Source organism: Falco cherrug, chromosome 18, assembly GCF_023634085.1.
Source record: "Falco cherrug isolate bFalChe1 chromosome 18, bFalChe1.pri, whole genome shotgun sequence".
Classification (NCBI taxonomy): domain Eukaryota; kingdom Metazoa; phylum Chordata; class Aves; order Falconiformes; family Falconidae; genus Falco; species Falco cherrug.
This window is the reverse complement of record NC_073714.1, coordinates 7128094-7145850: the sequence shown is the minus strand read 5'-3', so window position 1 is coordinate 7145850 and position 17757 is coordinate 7128094. Positions and strand designations below refer to the sequence as shown.

The 17757-nt window shown below is 61.7% G+C and overlaps 1 protein-coding gene across 2 annotated transcripts; it reads right to left on the bottom strand.

Moving 5' to 3' along the window:
- Nucleotides 1-11: 11 nt before the first annotated feature.
- Nucleotides 12-15061, bottom strand: DBNL (drebrin like). 2 transcript variants are annotated; one of them, XM_055696287.1, is made up of 14 exons: nt 14944-15061; nt 13875-13930; nt 11488-11600; nt 10848-10922; nt 10417-10563; nt 9149-9226; nt 8381-8532; nt 7190-7244; nt 6555-6629; nt 6324-6426; nt 4803-4952; nt 3257-3363; nt 1781-1886; nt 12-1178 (listed from the first exon to the last, which is right to left on the bottom strand). In XM_055696287.1, the coding sequence occupies exons 1-14, from the start codon at nt 15024-15026 to the stop codon at nt 1039-1041; spliced, it is 1440 nt and encodes a 479-aa protein (XP_055552262.1). In that variant the 5' UTR covers nt 15027-15061; the 3' UTR covers nt 12-1038. The 2 variants fall into 2 exon arrangements, with proteins under 2 accessions (XP_055552262.1, XP_055552263.1); XM_055696288.1 differs by lacking the exon at nt 4803-4952.
- Between the last annotated feature and the right edge of the window lie 2696 nt (nt 15062-17757).

Below are 17757 nucleotides of genomic sequence, written 5' to 3'. Positions count from 1 at the left end.
TGCTGCATCCATCACCAAAGAAAAGCCCTTTATTGTTGCTGGGAGGGACAGGGAGGGAACGGGAGGAGTGAGCAGTGGGGAAGGAGCCCACAGGACCCAGGGGAACAGGCTCAGGGGAGCTGCTGCATCCCCCAGTGCTGTCGGAGGGGTGGGCGAGCCGGGACCCTCGGCACCTCCAAACCCCATCCTCTCCTTCTACTTCTAAAGCAACACCGAGGGAAGAAACAACACGGGGAAGGTGGCAGCTGGGCTGGGCTCTTCCTTGTTCACAGTGAATTTGGGGTGACGGAGGAGGGGAGGGATCCCATGCTCACAGGTTTTGCTGAAAAATTAACTCAAACCACCCACTTTGGCCTCGCTGGATCTCCTCTGCAGGGGAGCTTGCTCACCCATGATTTACATTCCCAAAGCATGGTTTGGGGAGAGGGAAGGGCAGAGGAAACCCCTCCGGTGGGCACAGCAGAGAGGAAGACACTGGGACACCTGGGACAGCCCTGGTGTCAGCTCTGGGATGCTCAGGGTGGGGATGGCAACGCCGCGGAGCCAAGTTTTGGCTCTCTTGGTGCTGTCACACCCTGTGAGATGCTAAAATCAGCACAGTGAGCTTTGTCAGTGAGCCAAAATGGGGAAAGCGGTATCTGCATCGTGGCCACGGGCTCAGAGGGAGCATGGGGGGAGAGGCAACTTGTTCCCTGAAAATGCCCCATAAGGGATTAGTCATCCCCTCCTTCAGTCCTGAAAGAGAATTCACACTCCAAACCAGAGGGAGGAGGGGGAGATCAGCACTGCAGGGGCTCAGGATGGGATGGGACCCTTCATCCCAACCAAGGGCCAGCTATGGGGGATGGGAGAGGGCAGAGAGGAGCAGTGCCTGGGTCAGCCCTGCTGCGAGGGCGCAGGGCAATGGCACTTCACTTGGAGAGGAAAAAAAAAATAAAATAAAATAAAAGCCACACAGCGTTTGGAAGAATCAGGCAGGAGTCAAACACTCCCAGGGGGATGGAGCAGCTCTGGTCCCTGCAGCCCCTGCCAGCCCCCTTACTCTATCAGTTCCACATAATTGGCAGGGAACATGCCAAAGTGGCCGTCGGGACCATAGCCGCGCCACCAGCCTTCGTCGATCATCTCGATGTTGGTGATGATGTTCTCCGGATCAAATGAGATCTCGGTGTCATCAGCTGGAATGAGACAGAGTGAGGGAGGGGGTTAAAACCAACCCGACCCCCCTGCCCGGCACAGCCAGAGAGGCTGGGAGTCCCCCCCTGCCTCGGACGACCCTCCTGCAGGGACACACTGTGCCAGGCACGCAGCCCCCCTGACAGACACCCCTTTGCTTAAAGGAAGGGGTCCGTGACTCAGTTTCCCTGGGGCCGTGCGCTGCTGCAGCCAAACCCCTTGCGAGCCACCTCCCCAGCACAGCCGTGCTCCTACGGCCGGAGGCAGCGAGGGCGGCCCAGCCCCACTGCTGTTGCGAAAGGCCGGGGGTCGGTAAATTATAACATGAATATCTGGGTAAAACAGGCTCTGAGGCAGGAGGCAGGGGAGGGAAGACAGGGAGGCAAGCGCGAACAGATGTTAGAGGAAAAAAACCAGAAGCCAACAGCTCCCTTTGCTTGCTTTTCCAGCTCTGATTTGGGTGGAAGACGCTTTACCCAGTGCACAGCCGTGGGAACGCCCAGTGTGGTGGGTGGTGTCTCCAGTCTGGCTCTCTGGGAACAGACTGGGCCCAGCAAAGCCCCCCCCCAGTTCAGAGGCAAAGCCCGAGCCCTGCAGCTCTTACCAGCCTGATAGTCGTAGAGCGCCCGGGCACACAGCCCCTTCCCAGTCAGGTCCGGCGGCTGCTGGTACTCAACGGCGTAGTCGTATTTGGCATCGTCAACGTGTCCCTTCGGGAAGGAGAGAGGCACGAAAGGAGTTACCGGCGTGAACGGTGCAGTGCCGGGCAGCTCGTGCTTCAACAGGCACTGCAAGGGTCTGCAGCCGGGGGGCTCGCCACCCCAATGCCCGGCACATGGGGTGCACATCGCCCTGCTCCGCTTCTCACGGCCCTGCTTGGCTTCCCGGGCAGACCAGGAGGTGATGCCCACCGGGAATTGCAAGAGAAAACGGTGGGAGGGGAGGAGTCCAACACCGTGCAACACCCAGAGATTCAGATCAGCCCCACGAGCCTCAGAGCATCGCATGCAGGAGACCCCAGATGCCCCCCGGGATAAAAAAGTGGCTCTGGGAATGTCACGCCACGCGTCCCTGCCAGGAGAGAGGAGACAGCATGCGAGCCAGCCGCGCACCGAGGGAACAAAGGCCGGCAGCAGACAGCCCCTCTGGGAGCGAATCCGCATCCCTCAGGACCCCTGCTGCAGAGAGCGGCTCAGCACCCCCACATTTAAGTCTGGTGAAGCTGGACCAGCTCCAAGCCTGGATCCCCAAGCGTTTCTCTTTGCTATTTTGAGACCTGAGCTGGTGGCTCTTTACTTTCTTTCTTTTTTTCTTTTCTTTTTTTTTTTTTTTTTTTTCTTTTCTTTTGCAGAGGAAGGCTGAGGCAACCACTCAGCCCCTCTCCTGCTCCTCTTGAACCAGCTGGACACTTCCAGACAAATTCAAGAATGAGAAAATTAAGTGTGTTTGAAACGCTTATGGTTTTGTGAGCAGGGGGTGGGAGGGAAGATGGAGGAACAGAGGAAAGGGAACCAAACAGCCACGACATCTCCAAGGGCAACACTGCAGCGTGACACAACCCCACTATTAGACACTGGAGAATCTGACAGAGCATGCCAAGAATAGCTGGGCTTTGTCAGCTCCGCTGGTTTGGGACCTGCGAAGCAGCAGGAGGCGAAAGCACTTTGGCAAAGGGGCTGACAAGAGCGTGTGTCCCCCACTCCCCCCACCCCCACCTCCCAGGGCTCCAGGGACGGGGCAGTGCCACCAGCTGGAGCGGACTCAGGCTGTGGGATGGGTGACACGGGGGCTCAGCACCAGCACCTCTCGCTGTCAGCGCTGCGAAGGGACACAGCACCCCCAGCCATGTGGATGTGACCTGAGCGCGGCGAGAACTCCGGGATTTCTCAGCTTGCTACAGGTTTTAGCCCAGGCAGCTGGGAGCGCCGGAGGATGCTTGCACCCACAGAGACACTCGTACGAGGGTTCCAGGCTCATCCTAAAAGCTGAGACCAAGCCACCCTCTGTCGCAGGAGGATCCTGGCCAGCTCTCAGGTGCCCTTGTCACTCCAGGGTCCTCTGTCCTCTCCCATGCACCAACCTGAGGGGGTTCTTCATAGATGGCCGAGGGGTCCGGCGGCTCCTCATACAGATTTGCCTCTTCCACGTGGGAAGCTGCGATGCTTGAGTTGTACCCGGAGTCTTGTCCTGCAACAGAAACATGGCATCTCACCACGACATCAGTCACCTGAACCTCCTCCTGTCCCCTCGCTTGTCTGGCTGCTGCTCCAGGCTGAGGTGCCACCAAACGTCTAGCATGGACACGCTCCGGGTCTCCTGTCCTGCCGAGGGGATGGGTCCAGCAGGCACAAACCCAGTCACGGGGTGAGCAGGGGGTTCGGGAGCGATGAAAAGGACAAGGGAGAGAGTCGGGATCTCTGATGTGGAAAGGAATATTCTTGCTCAAGATGAACTGTTTCCAGGCTGCTCCTTGCGGTGAACACCAAACCTGATGGGGAAGGGTTGGTGCAGAGGCCACGGCCAAGAGCAGCGTCTAGCAGTGACTGTAGCCGGGGGACCGCTGGAGCTCAGCCTTGCTGGCCCCCTGCTCACTCCTGCCCCACCAAGTCCCTGGGGTGGACGGGAGTGAAAGCGTAACAAGTCGCTCTGAAACAACGGCTGGTTCTGCTCCACCAAAGAAAACCTATTTCTGGCTGAAGCATTTTGCTGAACTCAATTGCTCAAAGGGTTTGGTTGTGACCAGGTAAATTCTGACTTACTTGGGAAGCAGGGAAGTGGCAGCTTGGGGGCTGTCTGCCAGCGCCCACCTTCCTGAAGCAAAGCTGTGGGGCAGCCTTGGGACAGGGCAGCAAGCAGCCTGGAGAGCCGGGGACAAGCCAGCAGGGATGTGAAATGACACAGCCCTTCAAGGACAAAGCAACACCTCCGTGCCACCCATGGCACATGGGAAAACCTTCTGGATACTGCCAGCCCTCCTCCCACCCAAACCACCCGAAAGGAGACAGAGCATCCCACCACGGTCCCTGCCGTGCCACCCCAGCCAGGGCAGCGATGCCTGGGCAGGGGGAGCCCTGCACCACGGCACGCGCGGATCCTCTGGTCTTTACTGGGATGGCAAAACAGCTCTAACTGCTAGAGCTGGCTGCTGCCCAGAGGGAAATCACTGCGTGGGGGTAAAAAGCCCTCTTTGCTGGGTCTCAAAGGCATTTTGGAAAGGTCTGTGTGCAAACCTCAAAGCCCCTGCAGCAGGAGGTCTGGAGGGGGCTCTGGGGGTGCACGCAGCTGAATGTCAGCCTTTCAGCCAGGAGATTTCCTCATCCCCTCAGCTGCTGAACCGTCTGCTGAGCCTGAGGAGGAAACAAGGGACCTCTGCACCAGGCAGCAACAACCAGCCACCTTTCCTGGCCTCAGCACCACGGCCTCAGCACCACGCTCAGCCCCTGCCACCCCTGCCACGGCCAAAGACATCGCTGTAGGTTTCTGACCTAAAGATCCACACATGTTCTGCCAAGGCATGGAAAAACAAAAGACACTCGGAACCTAACCTCAGCATGCCCAGTTTTGGGGATCTCTTTGGAGAGGCGAGGTGAAAAGCTTTGGTTAGGTGAGGAAGCAAAGCCACACACCTGCTGCGGGTACCAGGGAAGCTGGAGGCATCCCCCAAGCAGAGGAGGGGGTGAAGGAGGCTGGGGCAGCATCCCGGGCAGGAGAGACCGGGGAGGCAGGACTCGGCACAGAGTTCACCTCCTTCTGCAGGAAAGGGCTGCGAAGTTTGCCTGGAAAAGGAGTGAAATGCGCTGCAGGAGCCAGGCAGGCATCAAGGCTTCCATGCTCCAGGTGACAGCTCCATGGCTCCCCAGGAGTCAGCCACCAAAGGGTGTTGCCAGACGCTTTTTGCCTTAGGAGCCCGTGGCTCAGTCCTCCTCCTAAGCAGGATTTTCCAGCTCTAATCCTGGTTACAAAAAACAAGTTTGTCTACTGGTTACAGCAGTAGCTGCAGCCAAGGGAAAAACCAGAGAGATATATTTTGGGGGAGGAAGAGTAGCTGGAGGCCACCATTCACCCGGGTCCGACTCTCCGCGGCAGTTTCTGGAGCACCCTGAATTTCTGGAGCACCCTGAATTTCGCAGACATTGTTAGGATCAGCAGCTGGGAGGGGTACAACTCAGACTGGTTGCTCCCAGTCTTCTAAGCCAGCGCACTTTCCTTGGCAGGAGGTAACCATCGGCCGTTATCTCCCCCATCTATGCTTCTGAATGCAAACAAAAGCCAAGCAGGAGCGGTAGGCGAGCCCTGCCCCAGCACGGCAGTGAGTAAGCACCAAGCTCACTGGCTTTTACCAGTGCCAGGGCATTTGTCTTCCTTTCCTCCATTGAAAAACACCGAATACTAACGAGGGAAATCCCGAGAGATTTCTCACCCTCAGCAATCAGCCGCCCTCTGTGACATTTAAATAGCAAGAAAGACATTTCCACCCCCACCCCCCCGCCGCGGCATTCCATCCTGTCCCACTGATGGCTTGCCTACCTAAAGCAAGTGCGTTTGCCCTCATATCACAAAATAAAAGTGCTTATTGCAAATTAATTCAAGGCACTTTCAAGAAGGCTGCACCGACTGCGGAGGATGTCACGTGCTCTCAGCGACTTCCTTGGCCACTTTCAGCTTTGGTTTTCACAGCTTCCTGGTTTCTGTCCGATAGATCAGACTGGTCTGTTCTAAGGGACGCACTCCTGCTTGGTTCAGCCAGTGAAAAGAAAATATCAGGTGGAACCAACGGGATAGATTCCAACAGTGGTGCTTTCCTGGCATTAAAATATTTAATTTTCATTTAAAAAATAAAGTTTAAGCATCAGAAGTGGTGTCAAAGTATAGAAAATTTCCACCTCAGCTGCTGAAAGCTGGCACAGCCGGCAGCGAGAGCTGTGCCACAGCAAACCACACAAGCCAGGCAAGAGACATCGCTCTGCCCGTGGCGGAGAGCGCAGGGTGTGATGACAGCTGCCCGTGCTGGGCGGGACGGTGGCCTCATGGGTGACACCCCCCTCCCAACCACGCTCCCCCATCGCAGCACCCACAGAGCGACCCGGTGCAGGGCCAGGAACTGCCCCATGCTGCCCGCCCCGGCCCAGCGCCGTACCCCGCCGTACCTGGCTGGGAGGCCGCCACCGCGTCCGCCGGCATCGACTTCTCCCTCTGCTTGAAGATGTCGCGGGGGTTCACCGCCCTCTGCGCTATCAGCGACGCGGCCTCCTGCGAAGGCGAAGGGGGCGCAGACCCCGCGGTCAAGGCGCCACAGCCCTGAGACAGGGAGCAGCACGAGGGGGAGAGCCGAGCCACCGCAGCCCCCCGGCAACGCGCTCAGGCTCCTGGCGGCGTACCTGGGCTTTCTCCACCGACTCACTTCTCTTGAAGCCCTTCCGCTGCCTGGCCTCGTACTCCTCAGCTTGCTCCCTCTGTGGCACAAGAAAGGGTCTGCTACAGCCTGGGTGGGCACCAAGCCAACGCCCTCCTTCCCCAGCGAGACCCCCGCTTCCCCAGCCAGCCCCCAGGACAGGAGAAATGGGAACAAGGACCAGCCACGGCGATGGAGGGTGCATGAGGAGGAAACCCCCTGGATCTGGGAGATGCAGGAGCTTTGCCAGTCTGAGGATAAGGACTTAAGTTCCCTCCAGAGTCCCCAGGCTCAGAGAGTTTTAAACTCTGCTTTCCCCAAGGCTGCGGCCGGACCAGCTGTCGGGAGCACGCAGCCAGCGTGAGCAGAGATGTAAAGCCAGATCCAACGAAACCGAAGCCCATCCAGCGAAATCAGGGATGGAGCAAGAGACCTGGAGGACCAGCCTGTGGCACCTCTCCTGCCAGAGGGTGTCCATGGGTCTTTCCATGCCCCCCACCCACCACAGCAGTGCCCAGGGAGCTCCTCCACCACCCTCCACCTCTGCACTGTGGCACCCTGCCCCCTCCATTGAGAGGATGTGTGATGAGACCTCGCCATGGGGACAATGCTGAAGCTCACCCATTGCTGCTGCTCCTTGTCCCTGTTCTCTGCCTCCTGCTGCTGCTGGAGCCTCCTGCGGTGACAAACGACAAATCGGGGTTAATGAACAGGCAGGGTGAGTGGTTTGCTCTGCACAGGGCTGCTCTGGGACCTCACCCTGCTGCAGCCGCACAGGGAAGACCAAAGGCAGGACATTTTCCCATTTCTGGGGCCAGGTGGGGAGCCACAGGCCACCCTCCGAGCCGTGCAGGGGGAACAGCAAGCAGAGAGGAGCAGAGCAGCAGAAGCTGCTTCAAATAGCAGGACAAAACCGGGGAAGCCTCTTCCTTCAGGGCACAGACAAAATCACCAGCACGGACGGGTGAGACAGACTTCCCCATCGAGGCTCAGAACAGGAAGGCAGTGCCCGCGGGAGCCGGCTCCACCGCCAAGAAGGCTCCCTGGGGTCACGCCAGGCTCAGAGAGGAAGGAAATCAGCAGATGGAGCACAATGGCCGTCTGGCACATGCCACCTCCTCTGTGCAGAGCTCAGAGCCCTCCACCACCCAACCCAGCCTGCTGGCACCCTGCGGACCCCCGTCCCGCAGCCGCAGGTTTTGGTGACACTAGCGGGGCACCCGGTGCTGGGGCAGGATCCACAGGCAGGAAGACCCACAGGTGGTGCTGGATAAACAGTGCTTCAGCCAGGGAGAAGATGCTCTCCCCACTGCAGGGGCTTGCTGGGGGACCCCCAGCTGGAGGAGCCCACAGGCTAGCCCAATCAGCTGGGCCAAACCTTCGCCACCGCTCCAGGAAGGTGAGCAAAAGCAAATGCAACACATTGACACGTCGGCACGTGCAGACCGATGCTCGGACCGCACAGCAGCTGTCAGGATGGGACCCGTGGATGATGGTGCCCGAGGGCCGTGCCCTGCAGGGGTGGCTGGGCTGAGCCTGTCCCAGCGCAAGCTGAGGCCGATCCCCGCCACATGCGCTACCTCGAAGGAGGTTTCCTGGGATTGCAGTGATTGCAGTGACTGCAGCAGCAGAGAACGCACAGGCAAAACCTGCCCCCGCTGCGGAACAACGCTCCACCGTCAGCACAGGGGCAGCAGCCTGGAAGAGGCGGTGCCCAGGGCGCACAGACCACCGAGAGCAAGCTGAGAGATCCCAAAGAGCGGGATGGGCTCCAGGCATCGTCACAAGCACCTGCCAGCAGCAGGGACTCACTTTTGGGCTTCGATTTCATTTGATCTGGCTTTATATCTCTGTTCTCGCCCAGCTGCTTCCTGCAGCTCCCGCTCTCGACGCTCTCTCTCTAGCCGCTGCCGCTCCTCCTCTGCTCTCCTTTTCTCCTCCAGCCGGCGGTTTTCTTCATCTTTCTAATGGAAGACGAGAGTCAAGTGGTGGGTTTAGCTCCGAGACCCCCCCCAGGTCCCTGCACGCTGCACCATGCCACCAGCTGGCACGGTGGATCCCCTGGCAGCTCCCGCGGTGCCTGCGACACTTCCGCAGCCTGAAGCTTCACACACTATTGCTAAACCGCTGTAAAACCCTGCTGCAAGCAACCTGAACAGGAAGCAAATACAGAGCAGGCTCACCCTGCTGTTCCGCCTGGGAGAGCTGCCTTCAGAAAGGTCAAAAAACAGCTCCCCCCCCCCCCAAAAAAAAAAACCCCGAGTTTGCCATCCACCGGGAACGGGGTTGCAGCCCAGCAGTCTCCCCATGCACCTGCTCCAGCGGCCCTGAGCCCAAATTAAGATGAGATGAAAAGCATCTTGCTCTTCCAAGGCTGATTTCGTCCTCCCCTGGCAGCCCGAGGCAGCAGGACCCCTGGAGCCAGCCCAGCTCCCCACCCGCTCGAGGTCTGGATCCCTGACTCTGGGCAGGGGAGCCCACGTTACAGAGGGGGGATGCAGACGGAGAGAAATCTCCGGCTAAATCCAAACGCCTCGTCCTGCTTACGCCTGGCTGCTGAAGAGAAGTGGCAACACTCACCTCGGCTTTGGCCCAGAAATTATCCTTATTGACTCTCTTGATTTCGGATATTGCATTTGTCTTCTGGTAGACGGAGCCCTGAAGGAGGCAGAAGGCGGCACAGGTGAGCAGCAGTCCGTAAGCAATCACCATTTTTGCATTTCTCTGCAGAAATTTGTCCTGGAAGCTTTCTGGCAGCTTTCTCCTGCTGCTACGGGACTGGCCAGCCCCTCTTTGCCTTCCCCTGGCAGCCCCACAACACCAAGGGCCAGCAGGCTGGGTGAAAGGGTCAAGGGAAGATATTCAGCATAAAGAAAAACTAGACACTTTGTGATAGAATGCAACAGCAAAACCAGCACGATGCCGTGTTCAGCACAGTCTGTGACTCTTTACAAGTTACTGCAGCCTGACGCTTTGCCCCAGGCTTTAAAGCAGGGCTGGCCGTGGCCCAGCCATGTGCCTGTCACCAGAAATGGGGACTTCCACCCCGGTTTTCATCATCCCCCAAGCAAAAATCAGGTCGCCCGCAGAGCCCAGACTGGAGCAGCCAGCAAATAAGTGACCAGGACACACAGGAACGTGGCACTGCCGCACCAGCACGGCGCCGAGGGACAAGTGAGGGTCCTGCAAAGCTCCGGTTTGCTCCTCACCCATGTCCCGGAGCGGGGTCAAGCGATTCAGAATCGGAGAGCACGTGCAGCTGAGCTTCTCCCTTGTGCAGCTGAGAAACCTCACTTGCTTGAGGAGGGGGGTGTTAAGACACCTGCCCACAGAACGTTTCCATGCAGACAGAAAGGAAGCCACTGAGATCTCTGGCCTCAACACCTCACAGCACCGCGGGAAGCCTCAGTTTTCCTTTGCAAGCAGGTCAAAATGCTCCTGCACTGACACCTTCCCTGTCCCTCGGCTGCGCCACAGCTTTGGAGGAGCCCCCAACCTCGCAGATACTCTGCAAATTTTAAAAGCTGGAGATTTTGTGTCTCTAAAAACTTGAATAGAGCTGAGGGGAACCAGTCCTGCTTAAAATCATGGCTGGGTCTACAGAGAGGAGAGCTTAGGCTTTCTGCTTGCCACAAGGACATCTCGCCTGTGCCACCATCCCATGCTCGTGTCCTGATCCATCCTGCAACAAGCCCAAGAGGAACCAGCCCTGGGTAAAATCATCAGCGCTTCCACCGCCAGCACAGCAGAGCACAGGGAGCCCCTTCCACCGCAGCGTGACAGTGGACCCAGCCTCTGCCCAACTGCAAGCCCAGAGGGACCAGGAAGCCCCCACGGAGCCAACTCACCACGGGAGCCTGAGGGCCTGAGTCCTGGAACTTGCTGCTCTCCTTGTGGAAGTTGTAGTTGGCCCCAGAGGCCTTGGCGACCTTCTCCATGATGAGCTCGGGCTCCACATCCTCCTCCGCACGAGCGTTGATGGTGACATGAGCCCCCTGAGCAGGGAGAAAGCCAGCACAGGAGTGAGGGGGTGACTCCAGAAGCCACTAAACCCACCACGCTGCTTTGACAGGTCCTGCCCACGCTCCCGGAGCTCCCAAGGGAAGGAAAAGGGCTCAGGTAGGGAAGCGCAGCCGGTATCGAGCACTCCCAGGCTCTCCTGGCCACCATCCCGCCCGCAAACAGCCCCCAAAGGGCAGGGTGCAGGGTCCCCGTGGCTGGGGACACCCAGCCCAGTGCCCACTGGTACGGGGAAGATGCCATTAAAAGAGGACCAGACCTTTAGGAAGTTGGCTACGGTGCTGACGTGGTTGGCACAGGCTCCTTTCCTCACGTCATTCACGCCCTCGCCAGTCTGCAAAGAGAAACCACCGGCACCTGCTTAGCAGAGTCCCACCCCAGGCTGGTTTTATAGCGGCAGCACCTTGATCTAAGCCTGCAAAACATCCACACCGGCCACGGCGAGGGCTCCCCAGAGCTCGCTGCGTGGAAAACAGCCTGCTCTGCAGCAAGCACTGCCCAGCGGGTCACGGCGAGCCTCCTGCCCAGGGACAACAGCCACACCACGAGGGCTCCCAGCTCCTGCTGAACCTCAAGCGCCTCATTCAACCCATCCCTGATGGGTTTGGAGCCGTTTGCCAGCAGCGTCGCTGCCAGTGGAGCGAGCCACACGGCCAAAGACACAATGGGGAAGCGAGTCCTCCCAGCGTGTTCGCCTGTGTCCATGGGGTCTGCACCATGCACCCACAGCAGTGGGCACAGTACGTCCTCGGCGCTGCAGCTTGGTGGGGGGGATCCCCCACCCCAGTGCTGGCTGCTGAGCACTGGGCAACTGAAGTTCTGGAGAGAATTGAGGGGAGAAACAGGGATTTATCTGCACCAGGTCTCTCTCCGGAAAGGCGGAGGTCTGCCCCACTCACCCAGTTGATGAGGACGTATTTGGGCAGGCCAGAGTTGGGATCCTTCACCCTGCAGAAGGCATACATCACCTTCCCGCTGTTGAGCTCCTCCACCATCTCCTCCAGGCCCCCATCTGCCCCAGGAGAGAAAGGAGAGGGCGTTAAGACAAGCAGGTCACGTACACGTGGTGGGAACGGCCGAGCCTGTGGAGGCTACAGCCTGCTGGAGGTTATTCCTGTTAGACTTGGAGCTGTCCTGCACCAAAAGCGTTTCAGACCCCTCGTGCTTAGCCCAGCTCTCCCATTACCTGCTCGGCTGCACAGGAGCCGACCCTCAGCCCGCTCTCCCCAGTGCCCCTGCTCCGAGCAGCCTTCGCTGCCAGAGCTCCTCTTCCTCAGAGCTTCACTGCAACAAGCACAAACCCATGTACGGAAAGACCCGGCTCCGTAACACAAGGCAAGTGACGCCAGGGCAGGGAGATGCTCACGTGGCCCCGACTAACTAAAGGCTTTAGCCAGCGCAGGCAGCCGCACGCTCTGCCCACATGCTCCTACACGGAACAGCACCGTGAGGTCTCCGGTGAGATCTCCGCTGCCCGTCACCAATGCAACGAAGCTCAGAAAAGTCCCAAGAACCGGCTACGCCTTGTTCCCGTCCCACATTCCAGGTCCGCCGGCGGCTGCAACGAGCCCCGCTTCATCACATGGGAAGCAGAAATGACAGCAAGAGGCTGGCACGGGGTACGGTCACCGGTCACCGTCACCAGCCGCGGGAGGGAACTGCTGCCCTCGCGCTCTCCTCACGGTGCCGAACCCTCAGGGCCCCGCCAGGCAGGTCTCTGCAGGGGATGCTGCCAGCCATGAGAGGAGGAGGAGGAGGAGAGGGGAGCCCAGCTCTGTGCGGAGGAAGGCTCAGCAGAGGGTCTGTGCAAGGCGGGCGAGCGATGGAAAGTGCTGTGCTGCCCCACGAACTGCAGCGTCGCTCCCGCGAGAACTGCATGCCAAAAAACTACCAGAAAAGGAGGAAAAAGGCAAAAACATGTGCTCTCATTTAAAAAAAATTCCCACAGACCACAATTCCTCCTACTTCGGTTTGCCTGACCCCTGAAAAGTGGAAAACAAGCTACTGCTTACACCCGGCGACGGCACAGCCCAGCCCACTGTGCTCCGCACTGCAGCAGGACCCGAGATTGTTTTCTTCTCCACTATTAAATATTTACGTTTCGGCTCTAAATTTGGCACCATGGTTTCCAAGCCCGGCAAGCAGAAAAGTTTCAGGCTGGAAGCCCGAAGCTGGTCAGCTGCTGGGAGCCCTCGCCAGGCACCGGGTCAGTGTTTAACGCGGGCATGGAGGGACACAAGGGAAGCACTGGGAGGAGCGGAGCTCTGTGGGGGGGTCCCAGCTCCGCAGCACGCTGCCCCGAACCAAGCGGACTCCAGCCTATGAACCACTCGGCGCTTTTAATTTAAACCTCACCGAGGAGCCAGCACCTGCGTGAGCCCTAAGCTCAGATCTTTTCCGTATGACCCTCACGCTTCGACAGCGGCACACCTTGTCTCGGCCCCACAGAGCCCCCGCGGCCGCGGGTCCGTGCTCAGGCCGGCGCATCCTCCGCGGCCCTCGGCGGCAGCTCGGAAAGAGCCGGACAGGCCCTGGCACCACAGGCTTTGCCGAGCCCTGCCCTGCCCAGGGACGCAGCACCCAACCGCAGCAGCCAAGGAACGCTCCCAAAGGAGAAGGGCGGCCAGTGAGGGAACACAGCCGAGCTGGGGGGAGTGCGAATGCAGAGCAGAAAAACCTGCCTGGATGCGCGGCTTTCTAACAGCTTTAGCTTTGCACCCAGAAGGATTTGTGTGGGAATCGGCAGCCGGGTTAAAAAACAAAAAAAATTAAAAAGGTCCCACAGAGCAGGGAAACAAAGAAGGAAGGGCACTTGGGCAGCAGCGAGCTGGAGCCCCAGCTGAGGAAGCCAGCCCTGAGGCGCTTCATGGTCCCTCTGTCACCTTGTGCTGCGGCCGGCTGGGATCTAAAATACTTCAGGACTGCAAGGAGGTCCAGGGACCCGGACTCCGGATCCTTGGGAAAAGAGGAAAATGCAAGGGAAGGAGAAGGCAGAGCCACACACGCGCCGCTCCCACCTGCCACCCAGACCCTTCTCTGTTTTCCTCATCCCAAAACTGCACCAAGCACCCCGGCGCTCCCAGCCACATGCTCCTGCCATCTCCCGCCACCGGACCACCCCTCGCCAGTGCCAGGGCTGAGAACAGGCTCGGGGATTACAGAAAACCCCACAAAAAGCCACCCTTCCCCAGGAGGCGCGGGAGCAAGTGGTGTCCCCTGCCCCGGAACCAAACACCCCCGCGCAGCCCCCAGCCCGGTGGCAGGGGGTCGCCCCCCATGCCCTCACCTCCGCAGCCGGCCACGCGCAGGTCGTTGCTGTTGCCCTCGTAGGTGAAAAGGGCCCTGGGGGGGGGAGGGGGGGGAAGTGGAGGTTTCACCCGCTGGGGGAGAAGCCCCCACCTCGAAGCTCAGAGCCCCTCAGCATCTCCCCTCGGCTGCAGCCCTCCCTGCAGCGTGCCCCCAAAACCTCCCCCCACTCACGGGGCACGGCCGGTGCCCCCATGCACACAGCTCCCTTGGGCCCCCCCACACCCCCTGCCCCACATCCTGGGCACTTCCTGATTCCCCCATAGACCCCGTGTCCCACCAGACACCCCACGGCGCTGACCTCCCCAGACACCCCATGTCCCCCCAGACACCCCACACCCCTGATCCCACCTGACACTCCACACCCCTGACACCCCCCCAGACCCCATGTCCCCCCAGGTCATCCCACACCCCTGAGACCCCTCCCCAGACCCTGCACCCTCCCAGACAGCCCCACACCCCTGATTTGTGTGTGCCGCCCCCACACCCCCTGCTTCCCCCGCACACCCCACATCCCCCCCCAGGCACCCCACACCCCTGATCCCCCCATTCACCCCAGACACCCCCACACCCTCCAACTGATCCCCTCCACCACATCCCCCCCAGACCCCAGCCCAGCCCTAATCCTTCCCCCATAACACCCCCCAGGCCCCCCAGCCCCATCCCAGACACCCCCACACATCCTGGTTTCACTCCTACCGCCCCCCCCGACCTTCCCTTTACACCCCAGACTCCCACCCCAGAGATCCTGAGCTCCCTATACACCCCCCTAACACCCCACAGACCCCCATATACCCTAGAGCCCCTCCCAAACACCCCCACAGCCCCCCCAAACATACCAGAGGCCCCCTATACACCCCCACAGGTCCCCCAACACCCCAGAGACCCCCAAACTCCACCACATCTCCCCATACACCCTAGAGCCCCCCTATATACCCCCAGAGCCCCCCCAAACACCCCCACAGCCACCCCCCCCACCCTCCAGCCCCCCTCCCGGCACCCCGCCCCGGCACCCCCCGCCCCCCCTCGCAGAGTCCTCCGCCCCTCACCAGTCGGTGGGGCTCCCCGCCGCCACCACCCGCCCGTAGGCCTCCTGCAGCGCCCGCCCGTTCTTGCCGAGGTTCAGCGCCATGGCAGCGCCCGCTCCCGCCCGCCCCGCGCCGCCGCCGCCCCGCCCGCCGCGGGACCGCCCCCCGCTACCGGCACCGCCCCCCGGCACTACCGGTACCGCCCCCCGGCACCGCCCCCCACTACCGGCACCGCCCCCCACTACCGGCACCGCCCCCGGCACCGCCCCCCGGCGCCGCCCCCTTGGGACCTCCCACCTACTACCCCGCCCCAGAACAGCCACGCCCCGTCTCCAGGCCACGCCCCCAATCCGCTATACCACGCCCTTTGGTCTCCAGGCCACGCCCCTCTCCCGGGGGCACCCCCCGCACGGCCCCGGCACCCGCCTAGCCCGGCCCCGGGACCCCGGCCCAGGGGACCCTCCATGCCGGGGTGGCTATTGAGGACCCCTGGCCAGGGCGGCTCCCGCGGGGACCCCACCCCCCAGGGCGGCTCCCGGGGACCCCCACCCCATGGCGGCCCATGGGCCCCCATCCCAGGGCAGATCTCGGGGACCCAACACCCCATGGTGGCTCCCGGGCCCCCAGGAAGTTCAATGTGCCCCCCAGCCCAGGGTGGCCCTTGGGGTCCCCTGTCCCAGTGCAGCCCTGGGGGTCCCCACAGCCCCGCCCCGATGTGGCTCCGCCCCCCAAGACACCCGGACAAAACGCCCATGACCCCGTGCCCCCCCCCAGTGCAGTCCTGCTCCAACCACTCGGGATTCCCCTGAGGTTCCCCAAGACGGAGCCGGGGGGCAGGAGGGATGGGGGGGGGGGCTTGTGGGGGGATGGAGGGGTCTCCGCCCATCGCTGCACCTTTGAGCCTGGAGCTTTTTGGGGTGCAAACGTGCCTCTATTTTATCCAAAATCACCAACATTCTGCTTTTTTTTCAGGAAACGCCCGAGTTTGGGGATCAGAAAAGTATCCGCAGGACGAACATTTTCCCACGCAGGGCATGGGGGGGTCCCTCTCGGCCCCCCAGTTCACCCCAAAATGTGGGTGCTGTGGGAAGGGAAGGGGGCTCGGCAGGAGCAGGAGCCCCAAACCAGAATTGCCTTGTTCTGGTGTCGAACTAAAAACATCCTCCAGGGGGGTGGGGGGTGGCCGCCCCCCCGGCCTCGGCCCCACAGGGCAGTGGGTGGGCTGGCAATGAAGGTGAGGTGTACCCGGCTACAGCTGGGGGGGACACACGGACATCGGCACCCACAGTCTCATGTGTGGCAGGGGGCACGGCAGGATGGATGCCGGTGTGGGGCAGGGGGCACAGATGGATGCCCGGTGTGGGGCAGGGGGCACGGGTGGATGCCTGGTGTGGGGCAGGGGGCACGGGTGGATGCCTGGTGTGGGGCAGGGGGCACGGATGGGTGCCCGGTGTGGGGCAGGGGGCACGGGTGGATGCCCGGTGTGGGGCAGGGGGCACGGATGGGTGCCCGGTGTGGGGCAGGGGGCACGGGTGGATGCCAGGCGTGGGGCAGGGGGCACGGGGGGATGCCTGGCGTGGGGCAGGGGGCACGGATGGATGCCTGATGTGGGGCAGGGGGCACGGGTGGATGCCTGGTGTGGGGCAGGGGGCACGGATGGGTGCCCGGTGTGGGGCAGGGGGCACGGGTGGATGCCTGGTGTGGGGCAGGGGGCACGGATGGGTGCCTGGTGTGGGGCAGGGGGCACGGGTGGATGCCTGGCGTGGGGCAGGGGGCACGGGGGGATGCCTGGCGTGGGCCAGGGGGCACGGATGGATGCCTGATGTGGGGCAGGGGGCACGGGTGGGCGCCTGGCATGGGGCAGGGGATGCTGCTGCTCGGAGCAGGGCGCTGGGACCCCCTTTTGCTCTGCAAACTGGCCCCCAGCCTGGCCGGCCGCCCCCTGAGCACGAGGAATGCGGGGGGGGGGGCTCAGGCTGCGGGGCAGGCGGTGGCCCCCGGGCAGGGCAGCATCCTGCCCTCGGCAGGGGTGCGGGTGCTGCCCGGGCCCCCGGCCGGTGCTTATGGGCCATTTGCAGATCGTCCGTGTCCCTCTGTCCCCACCGCCCCGCCCCTGCCCCCGGGACAAACCGCCGCTAACCACCCCACCCCACCCCCACCCCCCCGAGGCCAGCCCCGAGCCAGCTGCTGGCTGGAGCCGTGCAGCCCCCCGGGTGAGGAGGGGGGTGCTCGGGGGATTTTTGGGGTGTCCCTCCCAGCTGCACCCCCTCCATGTGCTCCCCTTGCCCTGCCCCTCAGCGGATTTCGCTCCCAGCTCTTCGTCCCAGCCTTCCTCCTCCTGGGGGGTCACCCTCAGGCAGGACCAGCAGGAGGGATGTGGAGGCGGGGGGGGGGGGGGGGGTCTCCCCAAAAATCCAGGAGCGTATCATCCCCATCCCACAGCTGTGGGAGCACTGGGGGGAAACACCCCTCCCCCCGGAGAAACCCACCTCCCCCCCCCTACCCGAGCCGCCACCACCATCCACTGGCAAAATAACTGGGGCTGAGCTGCCGCCACCCCAGCCCCCCCCGGAGGGTGAGGTTGGGTTAAATGAATCCCCCGGGACCCCCCAGTTGTCCCCAGCACCGGTGACAGTGATGGTGGTGTGCCGGCATTTGTCTCCTTGGGCCTTCGGGGGGGGGGGGGGGGGGGTGGTTGGGCATCCCCCCATGTCCCCAGCCCCCCGGGGAAAAGAGGGTCTATGGGGAGCGTGGGGGTGGGATGGGGGTGGCAGATGGTGAATGGGGTCGCTGAGGGTCACAAGGCAGCCGAGGGTTCTGAGAGACGCGAGGCTC

Coding starts and splice junctions, on each gene's coding strand:
- DBNL (XM_055696287.1), bottom strand. CDS start 15,026: ATGGCGCTGAACCTCGGCAAGAACGGGCGGGCGCTGCAGGAGGCCTAC. Junction 7,245..8,380: donor AATGAAATCGAAGCCCAAAA/GTGAGTCCCTGC, acceptor TTGTCACCGCAG/GAGGCTCCAGCAGCAGCAGG. Junction 6,427..6,554: donor AGTCGGTGGAGAAAGCCCAG/GTACGCCGCCAG, acceptor TCGCCTTCGCAG/GAGGCCGCGTCGCTGATAGC.